The sequence below is a fragment of the Pipistrellus kuhlii genome, unplaced genomic scaffold, assembly GCF_014108245.1.
Source record: "Pipistrellus kuhlii isolate mPipKuh1 unplaced genomic scaffold, mPipKuh1.p scaffold_m20_p_7, whole genome shotgun sequence".
In the NCBI taxonomy this organism is placed as follows: domain Eukaryota; kingdom Metazoa; phylum Chordata; class Mammalia; order Chiroptera; family Vespertilionidae; genus Pipistrellus; species Pipistrellus kuhlii.
The window spans coordinates 3,223,928-3,243,567 of NW_023425573.1; the positions used below are offsets into that span (position 1 = coordinate 3,223,928).

At 35.6% G+C, this 19,640-nt stretch overlaps 1 protein-coding gene across 1 annotated transcript in view; it reads right to left on the reverse strand.

Moving 5' to 3' along the window:
• Positions 1 to 19,640, reverse strand: part of SPAG16 (sperm associated antigen 16) — a 560,091-nt gene that overhangs the window by 504,272 nt on the left and 36,179 nt on the right. Inside the window, exon 9 of the mRNA XM_036422106.2 lies at positions 14,989 to 15,098. Within this exon, the coding sequence (XP_036277999.1) occupies positions 14,989 to 15,098 (110 nt within the window). The remainder of the gene's footprint in view (positions 1 to 14,988; positions 15,099 to 19,640) is intronic.

The following is a 19,640-nucleotide window of genomic DNA, read 5'->3' on the forward strand; positions in this document are numbered from 1 at the left end:
CTGGTATGTCTTTTCCTCAGGTAAAATTTGCAATATACTGCTGCACATAAATATTCCACTTAGACCCAGCAGGTGTGGCTTACTGGTTGAGCATCAACCTATGAACTAGGCCATCATGGTTCCATTCCCAGTCACTGCACATGCCCAGGTTGTGGGCTCCATCTCCAGTGTGGGGCATGTAGGAGGCAGCCATTTGATGATTCTCTCTTATCATCAATGTTTCTATCTCTCTTTCCCTCTCCCTTCCTCTCTGAAATCAATAAAAATACATATTTTAAAAAATCTATGTTTAGGAAGTTATAGTATGGTAATGAAGCAAAGGCCTTCATTTTTGCAATTCAAGTCCATTTCCCCTTATTCTGGTTTCAGGAGTCATATTGTGCTCCGAGGGATTGTTTCTCTCTCTCTCTCTCTCTCTCTCTCTCTCTCTCTCTCTCTCTCTCTCTCTCTTTCTCTCTTTTAATATATTTTATTGATTTTTTACAGAGAGGAAGGGAGAGAGATAGAGAGATAGAAACATTGATGAGAGAGAAACACCGATCAGCTGCCTCCTGCACATCCCCTACTGGGGATGTGCCCACAACCAAGTTACATGCCCTTGACTGGAATCGAACCTGGGACCTTTGAGTCCGCAAGCTGATGCTCTATCCACTGAGCCAAACCGGTTTCGGCTCGGAGGGATTGTTTCTGTGTTAGTGTGCCACTTGGTTGGAGTCATCCATGGCACCTTGACTTCCAAGGGATAACCCAAGATGAGCCACCAACCATGCTAACATGGAGCAAATTGACCTAAAGACAGAAACACCACAACTTATTCATCCCAAGAGTAAAATGCTGTGGTTTTTCTCTTTCCTGAGACCTAAAGCTTATCTTTTTCTTTATTTGTGTGAATTTTCTTAATGCCTTCCAATGAACCCTTAAGCTTTTATCAAGTTGCCAAAGTTTCTGCAGCTACAACCATAAAACTCTGACTCAGAAATTGGTTATTGACTAAAGTTACATATGCAAGGATTTAAGTGGCTAATTATTACTATATTAAGGAGAAAAAAAGAAAACATAAAATCAACATGTATGTCCTAAATAAATTATGCCTCTCACACAAATGGTGTACTAATTACTAAAAATGATCTTGTGGAACAACATTGAATGGCATGGAAAATGTTCTTATTTTGGAATCCTTCTAAAATGAAGATCTTTCCCTTCCCTTTTACTTAATCATTTGTTTATATTTATATCAGTATTGACTCACGTCTATATACTTTATACTTGGAGTTATAGTACAATAAGATGTTATGTTGTTCAAATGGTCACAGCTTTGGTCATTTGTAGCTTCTTCAGATCAACACCTGTGATCTATGTCCTTTTGGTATGCCCACCTGTTTTTGTCTTTTGCTTTCTGATACTATAACCTATTTCAGGCTCATTACATATGTTCCCCGCTCAAGCTAAAGCATCAGATACTTCTCCAAGGAGCCCTGTTTCCTTTACTTGGAGAATGAAGAGCACCACATTTAAAATAGTAAAATTCTGTATCAGAATATGAAATAAGATTTTGTGTTTTTAAAATTCACTAGTTAATTAATGTACTAAGAAAATGTATAGATAACTCTAGTGTTTGAATCAGCATCATGGTGAAAGAATTGGTTAGAAGATAGCCCCCCCACCCCCCCTAATAGATAAGAGCTGGGTCAGGGAAGGGGAAGTACAGAGAAAATCTGAGCTGACATCACAGACCGGCTGACACTGTGGGTATTATATCTACCTCTGGAGGTTAAGGCTCTGAGATCATGTACCCCCGCCCCCTCAGGCTTGTGCCAGGATGGTAAAGATGGTAGCCAGGCCAAGCTTTGATCTAGAAGAACCATTAACTCCATCTCAGGCAAAGAGAAAAATGCACAGCCTATAGAAATATTGTATCTTGGGGATGGAAATTAAAAATTGCATAATTGGGAAGTGACTCTGTGATATCTGGTACTATTTCTGATTTTCCTACGGATGTACCAAATAAGCAGCCTGGTGATTCTAAATATGTATGCGTAAATATGCATGCTTATGGGTATTGTTGCTTTTTTTTTTAATTACTAATGGAAAAGCATGATTCCTTTTTTTTTTTAAAAAAAAAAAAAGGTTAAGCTAACAAAAATTTTTGAAAATTAACCTAGAAGTCATTCCATACCAAATAACTATGGTTTCTACAAACTCTATAAGGGCACTAGGTTATTAAAAGAAAGAGAACCTTACATAACAAAGAATAATCCAATATATGATTGCACAGAATTACCCTGGGAAACATTTAATTTCTCCAAGAGTATTAAAGCAACTCACATGATTCCTGTAGCCACATTTTCATTGCTGTGTAAATTGTAAAATCCCATCTTGGCCTTTTTCTTTTGAAATAAAAATGTGTATATGTGCCAACCAGTTTACAATAACACATTTTGTGAGTGATAATGTACTTATTTTTGTTTCATATGGCAACCCATTTTCCTCTGCTCTCTTTTTGTCATCTCAAAAATGGGTAATATCCGTCTCTGAAGAAAAATAATGCATATGAAGCATGAGCACACACTCTAGGGATCATCTGACAGTGTCTTGTGATATATTATTCTAAACAGTGCATATCACTGTTCTTATCCTTCATCATCAGATCAAGTGCATCATTTATCCAGGGTTTTTTCTAACCATAAACATTAAGTTCCAAAAGAAAGCAATAAACATCACTGCCACTTTGACATGCATTGCAAATACCAGTGGGAAATATGTCACATGCTAGGCAACAATGCAACTGAGATACAGTATGAAAGAAAATAGTAAACCAATGTATATTGCTTTAACTGTTGCTTAATATTTGATAAAATAAATGTATAATTTATTTTTGCTTGTATTAGCTGAGGAAGCAATATTGTTCACAGGGATTACAATAAATGCAACTATCACTTGTTCATCAGCTTTAAGAGCAGGAAGAGCCCTAGCAGGTTTGGCTCAATGGATAGAGCATCAGGCTGCGGACTGAAGGGTCCCAGGTTCGATTCCAGCTAAGGGCACATGCCTGGGTTGCAGGCTTGATCCCCAGTAGGGGTGTGCAGGAGGCAGCCAATCAATGATTTTCTCTCATCATTGATGTTTCTATCTCTCTCTCCCGCTTCCTTCTTCTCTGAAACCAATAAAATAGATACATTTTTAAAAAGAACAGGAAGAAAATCTCTGCCATAGCAACTCCCAACATTTTTTTTTATTTCCTACAGATTATGTGCTCTGTGATTTATTTCAAAACAGAAATATATGATAACCAAAAAAGGTAACCCAAAACCCATACACATGTACAATTAAAAATTCCCTCTAAATAAACCATGGGTCAAAGAATGAATCATAATGGAAATCCTGAAATACTTAAAACTGAACAAAAATTAAAATATTCTATGTAATAAAAAATAGGCATATAATAGAGAATCATAAAACTCATAACTTGCACCTTCAAAAATACCAATAAATTCATATATCTCCAGGAAGACAGATAAGAGATTAGAGGAGGTGGTGTGAGGGGGTAACTAAAAAAGGGAGGAAGAGAAATTGATATAAAAATAAAAAGAAAATAAGACCATGAATCTCTTTGAGATTAAAAAGATAAAAATATGGCAAATACCTTTATGCTGATAAATTTGAAACTTAAGATACAATAGTCATATTCATGCAAATATTTGTTAGTAACATACAAATTGGAGAAAAAAACACGTGTATAGTTCAATTATATTTAAAAATCGCCCTCAATAGAATAAAATCTTCCTATAAATGTTTAACAGCTCCTACTAATTTTAAGATTTGTACCACAAATTTTGGAATAGGTCTTCCACAATATAAATACTCTTTTAAAGCAGAGACAAAGAGGGAAATATTCTCCAATAATACCAAAATTATAAAAAGACAGTTACTAAAAAAGGAAACTAAATGCCAATTTTCTTCATAAAATAGAAGTAACCATTGTAAAAAAATAACATTGAATTAGATTCAGTGATATATAAATCAGGTAACACATGAATAAGGCCATTTTAGCCCAATAATGGAAGAAAATGTTTACATTAGAAAATCTATTATGCCATTTACCACACTAAAATATTAATGGAGAAAACCATTTCAAAGCATTCAATATTAATTCATGATAAAACAAAATCTGAACATTTAAATATAAATATTCATTTATGATTTTAAAAATTAGCACTAACCTGATGAAAGACAAACATAGGATCTCAAGCAAATATCCATAAATTTTGCCATATAACAAATTATTAACAAACAACTACATTACAATGAAAAACATTTTTAGTTACTTTTTTAAAAATAACAATGATCTATATTTTAGTTGTAAAACGAGACAGAATGAAGAATTTCTATTCAATAAAAGACACTATAACAATAGAAAATATAAGTCACCATCTAGGGCAAGATATCTACTATGTATTCATTTAACTGATCAAAAATTAGTATCTAAAATACACTGCAGATAAAAGACCAATAACCTAATGTAAAAAAAATGAGCAAAACTTATGACCTAACATATGAATTGCTTATAAACAAAAGAGAACATATTTAATTTAATTATTAATCAGAAAAATGAAAATTAAAACTCAATAGCAACATTTTACTCATTAGATTGGCAAAAATCAAAAACCCTGGTAATACCAAGTGCTGAAAAGGGTTTAAAGTAATAGAAAGTGTAGATTTGTAAACATGTTCATTCAATTAATTTGGAAAAGCATTTGACACTATTTAGTAAATCCTCATCCCTAATAATCCAACAATTCCACTCCTATATTAGCATACTTCAGAAAGTCTTGCATATATGCACCTAATGATAAACAAGAATATTCATGCAGCACAGTTTATTCCATTAAGACTTTGGAAACAACCTTGGTGTGCAATTTTAATAAAAAATAAAACAGTAAGTATTTTCAAATAAGCTATATAATTACATATAAGTTACATAGAACAATCTTAGCAACAAAACACTAAATGAAAAGAGAAGACTACATATATATTCATTCATTCGTTATCAATATCCTATATAATAAAGAGGTAATATGCAAATTGACCATCACTCTAACACACAAGATGGACAGCCACATGTGGTAAAGATGGCTGCCCCCATGTGGACACAAGATGGCCACCAGCGTAGGGCAGTTTGGGGTGACCGGGCCTGCAGGGGGAGAGAAGTTAGGAGGCCAGGCCTGTAGGGGAGGGCAGTTGGGGGTGACCAGGCCAGCAGGGGAGGGCAGTGGGGAGGGAACCAGGCCTGCAGGGGAGGGCAGTTGGGAGCAACCAGGCTGGCAAAGGAGGGCAGTTAGGGGTGACTGGGTCAGCAGGGGGGTGTTGGGGAGAGTGGGCCAGGACTATAAAGGAGGGGAGTTGGGAGGGACAAGGCCTGCAGGGGAGGGCAGAAGTGGGGGACCAGGTTGGCAAAGGAGGGCAGTATGGGGCAACCAGGCCTGCGGGGGATGACAGTTAGGGGTGAATAGGCTGGCAGGGGAGGGCAGTAAGGGGCAATCGGCCCAGCAGGGGGGCAGTTAGGCATTGATCAGGCTGGCAGGGGAGTGGTTAAGTGGTGATCAGGCTGGCAGGCAGGCAAGCAGTTGGGAGCCAGCAGTCCTGGATTGTGAGAGAGATGTCCAACTGACTGTCTAGGCCCAATTGGAGAGAGTGCACGCTGGACTGAAGAACAAACCCCCTGGCCCCCGTACACAGATTTTGTGCACTGGGCCATTAGTAAAATATAGTTAATATAATTTATATATTACTAGAGGCCTGGTGCACAGGATTCGTGCACTGGTGGGGGCCTGTTGGGATTAGCCTGCTGTGGGATCTCCACTCATCTCAGTCTGCACTGACCACCATGGGGCAACTCCTACCTTGAGCCTTTTCCCCCCTGGTGGTCAGTGCACATCATAGCAACTGGTCAACCGGTCATTCTGGTCAACCTGCCATTTAGTCACTGGGTTTTATTATATAGGATATTCAAATATGCACATAATACATTTAAATTATATATTCCTAGAAAATATTTAATTTTTAAATTTAGTACATTTAATGTACAAATCCATAATGTTCCATAAAGTGTTATTCTGAACTATAATGTAGATATTGACTGATGTTTTCAAAATCCTGAGCATTACTATCATAATCTCATTTTTGTATTTTCTAAATAATCTATGCTTAGGCTAATTAAAAGTAAATAGTAGAGTTAAAAACCTGAGAATACTTAGCATTTCTTAATTGCTTTTATTCTGATTCATATTTGCTTGTTTTTACATAAGCAGAATATATTTAGTGTAATAATATATTTCCATTTATTTGATTTTCTATTCAGAACAGATTTATAAACAAGTTGGTTAATCCTTATGTATTTAACATGGCAGGATTTTACAAATAAATATTTTGATTAATATATTTCCTTAGGGATTTTTAATAAATTATTCCTACTGTTGAAGACATTCAACATTATTATAAAATTATGTGCATTAAAATTCCCATTTGCACATGGTGTTAGAGTTTTTAATACCTTCCATATTTCTAAACTTTAAAAAATGCAAAACTAATTTCCATTTTAGCAACTTTATGTCTGATAAATAGAATGATTTAACATCCTAATGCAATATTCACAATTATTGGCAAACTGTTGACCGGATCTTGGGTTGATGCCAAACTCACAGAGATACTTGAGGCAAGAAAATAATAATAACTACATAGCAAGATTCAAGAATTACTATACAAAATGCAGCTAAATTCCATCTAATAAATGCGAAGCATCAGCATGTAAGAGCATTGAATTGCTCTTGAAATATGCCATTATCATAGCCAGGGTGGCATAGCACATCCTGATGCTGTACACTGTCATATCAGAACTGAAGAAACTGTTCCTGTCTTCACATTTTCATTATATTTAAACTGTAATCTATATAATCACTAGTAGCTGTCATAATAAAGATATTAAATAACATTTAAAATTTTCAGTAAGTGAATCAAAATATAGAAAAGCCCCTAAAGCAGTTGAGGGGGGCGTACAATTTTTATGAACTTAACAGCAATGTTTTAACATATAACAGGAAATGTGCAAACATTAGCACAGCAAATTCATCACCATAATGCTCTAATTTCCATATCTCCTTTTGTGTGTAATCTGAATTAGAAAAACCATACCTGCAGTCACAGAAAGCCATTACCTAATTATTCAAGTAATATGATATATAATAAAGTAACCCAAAAAATGGTTACAAGGAGTGACTAGAAGTCTAATGAACTTCTATTTAGTGTTACATACATCATATTTCACACAAAAGAATGAAATAGCGTTAACAACTAAGTATTATTTAGCTTCAGGTACATAATCTCTTCTGTAGAAACACTATCATTTCATAAGCATCAATTATAAATAGGTACTGTGCTAGGTATATCACATATATCATTAAATTGTGACACAAATCCTTTGACTCACATAATATTCTCCCCAGTTTATAGAGTTGGAAGCATAGATGTTTAGTATTTGCCCAGTTTTGTAAAAGTAATAAAATAAGAGGTGGATGAGAGTTTCAAATACAGATTAGGCTTCAAAGTAATTCATACTTAAAATAATTTCTGAGTAATTATTGCTGAACCCCCTGTTGCCTGGATAAGTAATCTAAGAATTTTAGTTTGTATAAACTTTTTAATTGTTTCTGCAATAAGATTTTAATACTTTATTTAAGTATAAAATAATGTGAATGTTTCCCAAAAATATAAAAGCTATTTATTCCTTTTAATTTTTAACGTTTAAAAATTGGTTATAAAATATTTTAAAAACTTTATCGTATATATTGTAATGTCCATCCTTTCCAACTATTTGAAGAAGAAATATCTGTTTTCTTGATAATATCTTTATAATTCTTTAAAACATGTTTCCCATCAGAAATCCTATATAATAAACAGGTAATATGCAAATTGACAGTCACACCCTCATAAAATGGCTGACTACAACCAAGCTGGCGGGGGGGGGGAAGGGGGTTAGTGAGGGATGACTAAACAACTGAAAAAGCAGGCTGCTTGGGGCACCAGGGTGGTATAGGGGTTAGTGAGGGATGACCAAACAAACAAATAAACAAACAAACACACATACACACATACACACAAAGAAAAACAAAAAAAAACAAGCAGGCAGTGTGGGGCAACCAGGCCAGAAAGGGGGGGGGGGGGCAATAATAGGCAACCAGGCTGGCAGGGGGGCAGTTAGGAGACACCAGGTTGTCAGGGGGATTGTAGTTGGGGGCAACCAGACTAGCGGGGGGGGGGGGGGGGGCATTTGGCTGCAATTAGGCTGGCAGTGGGGGAAGTGAGGGATGACTAGGCTGGCAGGGGAGGCCACTGGGGGCAACCAAGCTGGTAGGGTGGACATTGAGGAGCAACCAGACCAGCAGAGGGAGTCAGTAAAGGGTGACCAGGAAGACAGGCAGGTGAGTGATTAGGAGCCAGTGGTCCAGGATTGTGAGAAGGATGTCCAACTGCTGGATGTCCCTGGGAATCAGACATCCCTCAAAAGGTCCAGAATTGGAGAGGGTGCAGGCTGGGATGAGGGAAGCCCCCCTCTCATGCTGATGCACGAATTTTGTGCACCAGGCCTCTAGTATATAATAAGAACATAAATCTGTTTACATGTGGGAATGTATTAATCTAGACAGAATGTTTTCATTTAAAAAGACATGTCTGTACTCCAACCAAGATCATATATATATATATATTTTTTAATTTCATTTTTATTAATCCTCACCTAAGGATATTTTTTCATTGAATTTTTAGAGGGAATGGAAAGGAAGGAGAGAGACAGAGAAGGAGAAATATCAATGTGAGAGAGACACATCAATTGGTTGCCTCCCTCGCACACGGTGACCAGGGCTGAGGATCAAGCCTGCAACCTAGGTACGTGCCTTGACTGGAATCAAACCCAGGACCCTTTAGTCTGAAGGCCAATGCTCTATCCACTGAGCGAACCCAGCTACTGCCAAGCAAAAATATACTAAAAATTAAATCAGGCCCTACCTGGTTTGGCTCAGTAGATAGAGCGTCAACCTGTGGACTGAAAGGTCCAGGGTTCAATTCCAATCAAAGCACATGCCCAGTTTGCAGGTTCAATCCCTAGTAGATTGTTTCTACTAGGGGGCATGCAGGAGGCAGCCAATCAATTATTCTCTCTCATCATTGATGTTTCTATTTCTTTCTCCCACTCTCTTCTTCTCTGAAATCAATAAAAATATATATTTTTAAAAAATCAGGCAGTATAAGGATGGAAGGAACAAGTTAGTAATCCCTTATCTTTTTTTAATTTTTCTACCCAATTTCTTGAAATATTTTCAATGGTGGTTCTTTTTCTCTTTTCTTGCAAAATCACTGAGTCTATAGGTCTGGACACTAGATGAATGGTAGATTTTTAAGATATAAAAATTGAAATGTATAAGAATTGTGATTGTAAGCTACACATTTAAATCTTCAGTGAGTCATTAAAACAACAGATTTGAATTACAGTTGATGTCATTTGATTTTTTTTTACCCCTCTACAATGAAAAATAAATTCCACACATAAATAATACTGTTTAAAATGATTCAAGTCTATATGGAATTCTTCTATTCTGCTTCTCTTTAATATACTGGCACATTGAAAATTTTATATATTATAACCAAAGTCCAATTTAAGTAGTAATGTTTTTCTCCTAACTATGACTAATGTGATTTTAAAAAGTATCCATTGTGTAATGGCTTTTAGTTCCCTTAGAGTAAAATATATTTCACATGTAGAAGGAAATTGTTTTATATATGTAGTTATCTCTCCAAACCTAACCCATTGACTATTTCACCTACTGATTAGCATAAAGGCAGAAGAAAACTGCTTTCCCAATGCTCACACAGATTAAAGATAAAAATAGTTTACAACATAAAAATTAATTTTAAAGTATACTCTCATATTAACTAAACCTTATAGGAGGGATTTTATGTTATAGAAATATATAGAGGAATTAATATAATATATTGGGAATCAGATTAGTAACAGACTTGACAAATAAAGATACACAGACGTCTAAATAAGACCAGTTTGTAGAGGCATGTTTCAGGAAGAAATATTCAATGCCATACCGAGTGGACTATTAAAGACAGTCTAGAAGGCTGCTAAGGTAGTCTGTGGAGACTAGTTTTATAAAATCCCCATAATCTCCACCAGATCCCCTAAATACAACCAAAATAAACATTTAACTTAAGTAAATCTGTTCTGCAAATGAAATTTCAAGGTGATTTCCTTTGAGTCTTAGAAATCCAGAACAGCAATAGAAAAAATCAAAACTAAGCACTGTTTTTTGAAGATAAACAAAAATCAACAAACCTTTAGCCATATGAAAAGACAAAGACTCAAATAAATATGAGAAATGAAAGAACATATTACTACTTATAACACAGAAATACACAGAATCATAAAAGACTTACTATGAATAATTATATACCAATGATTATTATTCTAGGGGAAAATGGATAAATTCCAAGAAATATGCAACCTCCCAAGATTGAATCACAAAGAAATAGGAAATCTGAATAACTAATATAAGAAGAATAAATGCGTAATAAAAAAAACTTCCCAAACAAAAAAGGCCAGAACCAGATTGTTTAATTGGTGAGTTCTACCATACATGAATAAAAGACTTAACACAGATCCTTCTCAAAATCTTCCCAAAAAAATGAAGAGAATGAAACACCCCCAGACTCATAATACAAAAATCAAAATAGGGCACTACAAGAAAATATGTACCACTAGCTCTGATGAATATAAATTCAAAAATCTCAATTAAGTATTAGCAAATTGAATTCAATGAATTAAAAGGATCTTACACCATGATCAAGTGGGATTTACCCTTGGAATATAAGGTGGTTTAACATAAGCAAGTTAGTACGTGTGATATTACAGTAATAAAATGAAAGATAAAAGTCAAAAAAGAAGAAATTCTTACCATTTGCAACAGCATGGATGGAACTGGAGAGCATTATGCTAAGTGAAATAAGCCAGTCAGAGAAAGATAAATATCACATGATCTCATTCATTTGTGGAATATAATGAACAACATAAACTGATGAACAACAAATAGATCCAAAGAAAGAGAAGCAGCGATCAAACTGTCAAACCTCAGAGGGAAGGTAGGTGAGGATGGGGGTAAGGCGGGGAGATCAACCAAAGGCCTTGTATGCACGCATATAGGCATAACCGATGGACACAGACAACAGGGGGGTGAGAACATGAGTGGGGCAGGAGGGAAATGGGGGAATAAGGACACATATGTAATAACTTAATAAAGAAATGTTTAAAAAATGTCAGCTCAGAATCTTTTTCAAATTGTTAAAAACAAATTTATTATTTTAATCAGAAGGAGGACTGTTTAGCATCTAAGATACAGTTTGAATTTCACTCACTCCTCAATGACTCCAATGTCTTCTTTGTCATATGGAAACCATAAGTTTTGAATACTGTAAGCAAAACTGTTTTTCTAATTTTCTTATCCTATGTTCAATTAAAACCAACTTGTGTTTTCACAATATACAAAAAAGAAAAAAGAAAAGAAAAAGTCATGTGATCATCTCAACAGATACAAGAAAAGGATTTGCAAACTTCAACATCTTTTCAGTATAAAACCCCCTCAACAAATTGGATATTTAAGAAACATACCTCAATATAACATAGGCCACAATTGGATGTGGAGATAAAGGTACTTTGTTGTACCGTTGAAAAGGTACACTTTGGAAAGCACTTGAAGGTCCCTCAAAAAATTATCTAGATATATTCCCAAAGAAAACGAAAACAGGATCTTTAAGAGATAGTAGCACTCTTAAGTTCATTGCAGGAGTATTCACAACATCCAAGATATGGAAATAATAGGAATGGAATATTATTCAGCCTTGAGTAAGGACATGTGCTCTTTAAAACAACATAAATGGCCCTTTGGACATTATGCTCAATGAAATCAGATAAAGAAAAATAATGTATGACACACTTATATGTGGAATGTAAAAACAAATCCAAACTTATAGAAACAGACAGGAGGTTGGTGGTTGCCAGGGGCAGAGGTGTGGAGAATCGGGGAGATGTGGTCAAAGTGCACAAACTTGCAGGAAAAGGAAAATAAAATTGGTAAAAATGGTAATCCAGTAAAGGGAGGGAGAATTTGCTATATTCTTCACTCCTTCTTTGGTAAGGCCTGAATTTTTCTATTATGTTGTAGGTATTATAATAAATATTTTAATGCAACACCAATAAAAATGTATAGTATGCAGAAATATTTAATGTACTTGTCCAATACTTGAGTAGCTTTTTGTTAGATTGTATTACTAATGGAAAGTCTTACAAGCCACAGCACTTAGAGAATGAATGGAGAAATCATCTCTAAGTATGATTTACCACCTGAGAGAATGCAGATGCCATTAGGAGATGAAAATGCTGCCGATGACAATCGCTGTCATCACACCTAAATCCTTACCGCTATTACGTCTATTGTTCTGAGTGCTCTATTTGCTACCTGCACTGCTAATCTCCGTGGAGATAAACAAAAATTACCCAAACAAGAACAAGCACTACTTATTGACGGCAGCAGTCATCCCAACAGCTCTGCTTGCTTCTGGCTGAGACTCCAATCAAAGGCAGATGGGGGAATGGGGAAGGTTATGGAGGTGAAAAGGAAAGGTCCGCCCTGATGGGAAGTTGCTGGCATGGGGAAGCTGGGAAGGAACTGACTAGAAGAGGGGATCTAGCAAAGATACCATAAATTAGTAGGAACAATAACAGATAATCCGCAAGTCAATAGGAACAACAGCGATAATGAAACACTAAAATGAATATCACCAAAAAAGATCATCAAAGCCTTAGTGTAACCCAAAAGCATTTAGCCTGCATTTCGTTCAGATATTATATAGCCTCAGCCAGTTTGGCTCAGTGGATAGAGCATTGGCCTGCTGACCAAAGGGTCCTAGGTTCCATTCTGGTCAAGGGCATGTACCTTGGTTGCAGGCTCTTCCCTGGCCCTGACCTTGGTCAGGGTCTCATCCTAGAGGCAAAAGTCAATGTGTTTCCTTCACATTAATGTTTCTCTCTGTCCTCCTCTCTCTCTTTTCCACTCTCTCTAAAAACCAATGGAAAAATATCCTCAAGTGAGGAGCAACAATAAACAGATATTATATACAATACTGAATTCCAATGCATACCATTTAGAAGGAAAGTGTTATTGATACTAGCTAAGTAAATGATTTATTATAGTATTTGAATTCATAATACTTCGTTGTTTTACAAACTATGGCTAAAATACATTTCAATGTAAATATGTTCATCTTTAAATGAATGCCTGATATTTTAGAACTCGAAGAAAATAACTATTTTATGAAGAAAATTCATTACCTCAGTTAGATATTTATGCAATTTTCTTAACAAGAAACTAAAACCCCTCACAGGGTTTTCTTTCTTCCTCATTTTTTATCTCTCTGCCCAGACATTTTTAATGCCAATTTTTCTGTAATCATTACACAAAAAAATTTAACTATTGGCCTGATTGCAAGGCAAAGGAACTCATTATAAGGAGATTCTTTTTAATATGGATGTGTTCTTTCTTTATTGATTTCAGAGAGAGGAAGGGAGAGACAGAAACATCAATGAGAGAGAATCATCGATTGGCTGTCTCCCTCATGCTCCCTACCTGGGACTGACCACCCAACCTAAGTATGTGCCCTGATCCTGAATCTCACTGTGACCTCCTGGTTAATAGATCGACACTTAACCACTGAGCTACACTGGCTAGACTATAGGAAGATTCTTAAATGAGATATAATTCTTTCCGTTCTACTTTTAAAGTAGACTAAGAAAATCTGAAGTCATACTAACCTATATAATAAAAGCCTAATATTCTAAGTGGTCATCTGGTCAACCATTCAACCAATCAAAGTGTAATATGCTGATGATATGCTAAGGCCACTTAACTGCTCGCTATGATGTGCACTGATCACCATGGGGCAGTCAACTGGTTAACCAGTTGTTATAATGTGAACTAACCACCAGCGGGCAGATGCTCTGACCAATAGGTGAGCTTGCTGCTGGGGTCCAGCTGATCTGAGCTGATCAAAACCAGCCAGACACACCCTGGAGCCCTCCCAAGACTCCTCCAAGGCTCGCCAACCTTCCACATCTCTCCTGCATCTCTCCCCAGCCCTGATCATGCACTGGTTGGGTCCTTTGGCCTGGCCTGTACCCTCTCACAATCTGGGACCACTTGGGGGATGTCAGAGAGCAAGTTTTGGTGTGACGGTGGAATGACCAGTAACTAGGATGCACACAGACCCACAGGGAACAGAAGCTCAATGCAGCAGCTGCCTCCTGGTGGTCAGTGCACTCCCACAGGAGCTCACAGCTGATGAGTGCAGCCATGGTGGCAGGAGCCTCCCCATCTTCACTGCAGCACTAAGAATGTCCAACCGTCAGCTTAGGTCACTCCCAATGGGGAGTGGGCCTAAGCCAGCAGTCGGACATCCCTCAAGGGCTCCTGGACTACAAGAGGGTGCAGGCTGGGCTGAGGGACCACCCTTAAGTGACACATTTCATGCACTGAGCCTCTAGTGAAAAAATAAATAAGGAATGACCCAGGATTTATTTTGTTTAGAGAGAGGTGATTTTAAGCAGAAAAGAATGAGCAGATGAGCAGACACGGTCATGCTTAAGTTGGAATACATGGCAGAGTGGTTCACTGAGCCATCCTTGCCACTAAACAATGAGTGTCCCCCAATTAACTAGTTACATAATGTCAGAGGACATCCATTTTCTATCCCTACATCAAGGGGCTCAAAGAATATAAGCTCTAAACTCCTTTTCCAGCAAAATAATGATAACCCTATGAGTTGGTGGACCTGAAGATCTGAGGGTCAAGTATAAATGAGTGGAAACAAAAATAAACACCATACCTTTCTGCGCTCTTTCATCTTGAGTTTACTTTTGTATTGTTCCCTAGCTTCACGAAGTGCTCTCTGAGTAGGACCTTCTGATGCAAATTCCTTTTTATAGCTAGGAATACCTACGAGATAGCACATTTGTCATTAATACGCATGCTGCTTTTCTGTAAGAAATATAACAAAAATATGAAAGTCAAAGTCATGACACATTTTTTAAACTAATAATACTGATGCCATACTAAAATGTCATCAGTGAAGTCTCAAATTTGTTTACCAAAAATGCATGTTGGTATTCCTGTAAGGCTAATAAAATAGCATGGCAAGCCAGCGAGACAGCATTATATCCAAATTCCTGTTATCATTATATCCAAATTCCTGTTATCATGAGGTTCCATGTGCTTATAGACAAAGTCGAAGAGGGTCAAAGGAGAGAATGGTGAACAACAACAAAATTTCACAAATGGGACTACATAATAATAAGGCATTTAAAAAAGAATGTATTAATAAAATATTATTCTCTATGCTTCTAGATGTTGAAGAAAACCGAAAGAAAAACACAGGATAATATTCCAATATAATCATAAAATTGGTCTCCAAACTCTTGGACATAAAGAACATTGCTAATGAAATCATCTGAGGTAAAAAACAAAAGTGATAGTAAAAACCTTTCCTTTTCACATAGTTTCCCCCTGTATTTCCAAACAACAAGCTGATTTTAAATAAATAATAAATTTAGCAACCTACTTTGATTAGTCCAATATCAGGGCCTGTTTAAAATTATTTGATAATTTCACTCCAAATGAGTTCAATATTTGTCTTATTGTCTAAATTTGAATTAAATAAAAATTAATTTGTCTTTTTCCCAAAGTTCAGCATAACAGCAATTAATTGTTCCTTAACTACAGAATAAATCCAATTTTAATCTGAAGAACTTCTATTGCCCAAAGCAAATGGATAGATAGATAACAGAAAGAAAACAAATTGATAAAATATTTTAAAAATTAAACTAAGCCCCAGATGGGGTGGCACTGAAACGTCTCAGGTTGCTCTGCCCATCAGGATCAGAGCACACAGAGCACATACCCAGACTGCAGGTCGGTTGGTCTCTCTCTCTCTCTCTCTCTCTCTCTCTCTCTCTCTCTCTCTCTCTCTCTCTCTGTGTGTGTGTGTGTGTGTGTGTGTGTGTGTGTGTGTGTGTGTATGTCCTTTCCTCTCTGTCTAAAATCAATAAAAACATTTCCTGTAATTAGGATTTAAAAATAAAGGAAACTGAGTGAAAGGAGAGGGAGGGTGTTAAATTTGTGAAAATTATTGCGAAGGCCAGCAGGCTTTACATGAGGAACAACCACTTTACCAATAAACCCAACATCTTTTCCAGTTATAATCCCTGGATAAACAAGGTTCCAAGTGGATCAGGCAAAGAGAGTGATGACAGATACTGACATAGTCAAATGCTGACACCAGAAGCTGAGGAAAAGCTATTGCAAAGGTATTGCAAGTCTCTTGTCTAAAATCAGAGTGCATGTTTGTGAGCACCAAAAAAATTATTCAGTACAGGATTTAAGAAGGTAATTTTATTCATAATTAGAATCATTCAACTAAAAGAACCTATTTCTTCACATTGGGTAGGAACTTATTCCCTTTGATCAAAAGCCACTTCAAAAATATCACAGATCAAAATATAATTACAAACTTGATCTTCCAAATAATTTATAAATGTCAGCTTAGTAAAACATGAAATGTGTTCCATTTTTAATTAAATTAAATATCAGGAGATAATTTTATAAAGGAGTTATCTGCAAACCATTAGTTTTTTTAATAGAGATATCAAGAATAAACATGTAAAATCATAAACTATTAGAGTAGAATATAGCCTTAGAGATTAGCACCAATCAAGTGTACAAAGTTCCTCAACCTTTAAGCCATTTTTATATCCTTTTTCAGAATTTTTGTGAGTTAAAGCTCCTAGATTACAATAGTTTTATATTAATCTTTCAGATTTACCTCTAATTATATACTTAAAAGTGATCTACATGTAAAACGAATAATTGTTTGATTTAAATAGGCATAATATTCAAATAGAGTAAGCACATAAAGAAAATTATGTCAACATTTTTGTGTATCATCCAATCATTTTTCTATACATATATTTAAGACATGCCCTCCTACTATATCAATGTTCCTTATTTCTTAACATTCTATTAACATAATAAATGAGCATTTTCTTATGCATGATTTTTAAGACTTTCTAGTATTGTATGACCAGCTATGTTTAGGCATTCACTTGTGTTTGAAGGGTAAGATTGCTTGTATTGTTTTGTTACTGTAGAAATGACTATAATAAACATCCTTGTGTAGAGTAGTCTCTTTAGGCATCACTGAACATAGCTGATATTGCTGTAACATAAAATCTTAGGAAAGGAACTACTGAACCAAGGCTAAGAAAAACATTTAAATATAATAATGCTACATATTTCTTTTAAGCATTAATTAATTAGAGAATATAATGAATACTCATGTGGAAATAACAGGATGTTATGTTTATTAAGAAAATTCACCATTTCAAAGTCTTTCTATTATTTAGAGTTTCCCATCATTCTTTTTTAAATCAACTTCTTTGAAGTATAGTTTATATATTAATAAAATGTATATTTTTAAAGTATAGAGTTGGAAAGTTTTATCAAAGATAAGTAGGCATATAACCACCATCCAACTCAAGATATAGAACATTTGTACCACCCCAAAATTATTTTATCTTACACAAGCCTAATAAATACTATCTAATTTTATGTCATTTTTTATGAAAATTAAGAAAAGAAAAATGTAATCTTTATACTAACCATAATTTAACATTTCTAAATCTCAATATTCAATTCTGTAGATCTCCATTTTCTTTTCTTTTTTTTCTTTCAGCCCAAAGAAAATCCTTTAGTATTTACTGTATTTCAAAATGGCTTGCAATAAAATCTCTTAGATTTCATTTATATTCAAATGTTTACTCTTCACCCTAATATTAGAAGGATATTTTTGTTGTATATAAAATTCTGAATTAAGTTTTTGTCACATTTTATTTTATTTATTTATTTTTAACCCTCCCCCAAGGTTATTTTCCCATTGATTTTGAGAAAGAGTGGAAGAGAAAGGGAAAGACAGAGAGGAGAAACACATCAACTGGTTGCCTCCTTCAAAGCTCCAGGAAGCCTGCAACCAGGGTATGTGCCTTGAATGGGACTGGGACTGGGACCCTTAGGTCTGCAGCCCAATGCTCCAGCCACTTAGCCAAACAGACTAGGATAAAAAATTGCCACATTTTAATGATGTCATTTCATTGTTCCTAGCTACCATGATTTCTCATGTGAAATCAGCCTTTATTTGTATTATTGTTTTCCTTTATGTAATACTAGAGAACTGGTGCATGAAATTCATGCAAGGGGCCTGGCCCTCTCAGCCCTGAGTTCATCTGGAAGGCAGACCAGTATATTGGCATAGTAAGCTTTTATTACTATAGTTGTATTTTCTCTCTTGTTAAAATTTTCTCTTTAAATATTCTTATACCCCATTCTCATTCTTTCATCCTTTGGGACTCTAATTATATAGATAGATAGATAGATAGATAGATAGATAGATAGATAGATAGATATAGATATAGATATAGATATAAAATATATGTTAAATAGATAAATTTTATTTCTTTTTTCTTCTATTTCTTCTTTAGAACAGATTATTTGATCTCTTAAAATTCACTGGCATTTCTGTAATCTGCAATCTGTTGATAAATATAAAATTTTCTTTGTAGTTAACTATCTTTCTCAGTACTAGAATTTCTATTTCCTTTTTTTTGTTGTTTCCATTTGTCTGCCAAGATTCCCTGTCTCTTCACTTATTGATATCATATTTTCCTGTAAGTCTTTGATCGTGTTCTAAATAGCCTCTTTAATATTTGTATTTGCTAGATTTAACACCTGAACTGTATCAGTGTAGGTTTCCATTTATCGCTCTTTTTCTTGATTGTTGCTCATATTTTCATGTTTCTACAACGTGACTAGTGCATTTTAATTAAATACTGAGAAATATATATGATGGGTCATAAAGAATCTGAACAACTTGTCTTCCTCTGAAGGGCACTGATTTTTTTTTTTTTTCTAGCACACAGTTTCACTTCTTGGTCCCCTTGTATTTCAAGGCTTGATTTTAGGCTGTGTGTAGTAGATCCATGGGAAGCACTAACTACTGTCCAAGGTTGTCTAACTTGGCAAGATTCAAACTCTAATCTCCATTTCTTCTCGGGACTTGATGTAAGCTTTGTTTTTTGTTTTGTTTTGTTTTGTTTATTTTAGAGGGTGGGTACAGGATGCTGAATGCTAATACCAGGGTACAGGGTGTTAAAGAAGCCTCTCCATCCAGGCGTGGCTAGAACTCCAAGTCTCCCGTGATTGCTTGACCTCTAGAATCTCTGGTCTCCTTTTACTCCTATGGGAGCTTCTCTCTTTGAAGAAGTCTCAGTAAGTCTTGCATGTGGAGTCCAGACATCAACTAAGGATTGTAGTAAACTCCTTCGCAAACGGGGTCCTGCTCACTGCAGCACCCTCTTATCTGATGCCCTTTCCCACGTGTTTTATTGCTATCACAACTTGCCTTTTCAGTTCCTGCAGACCTGCTGCGTA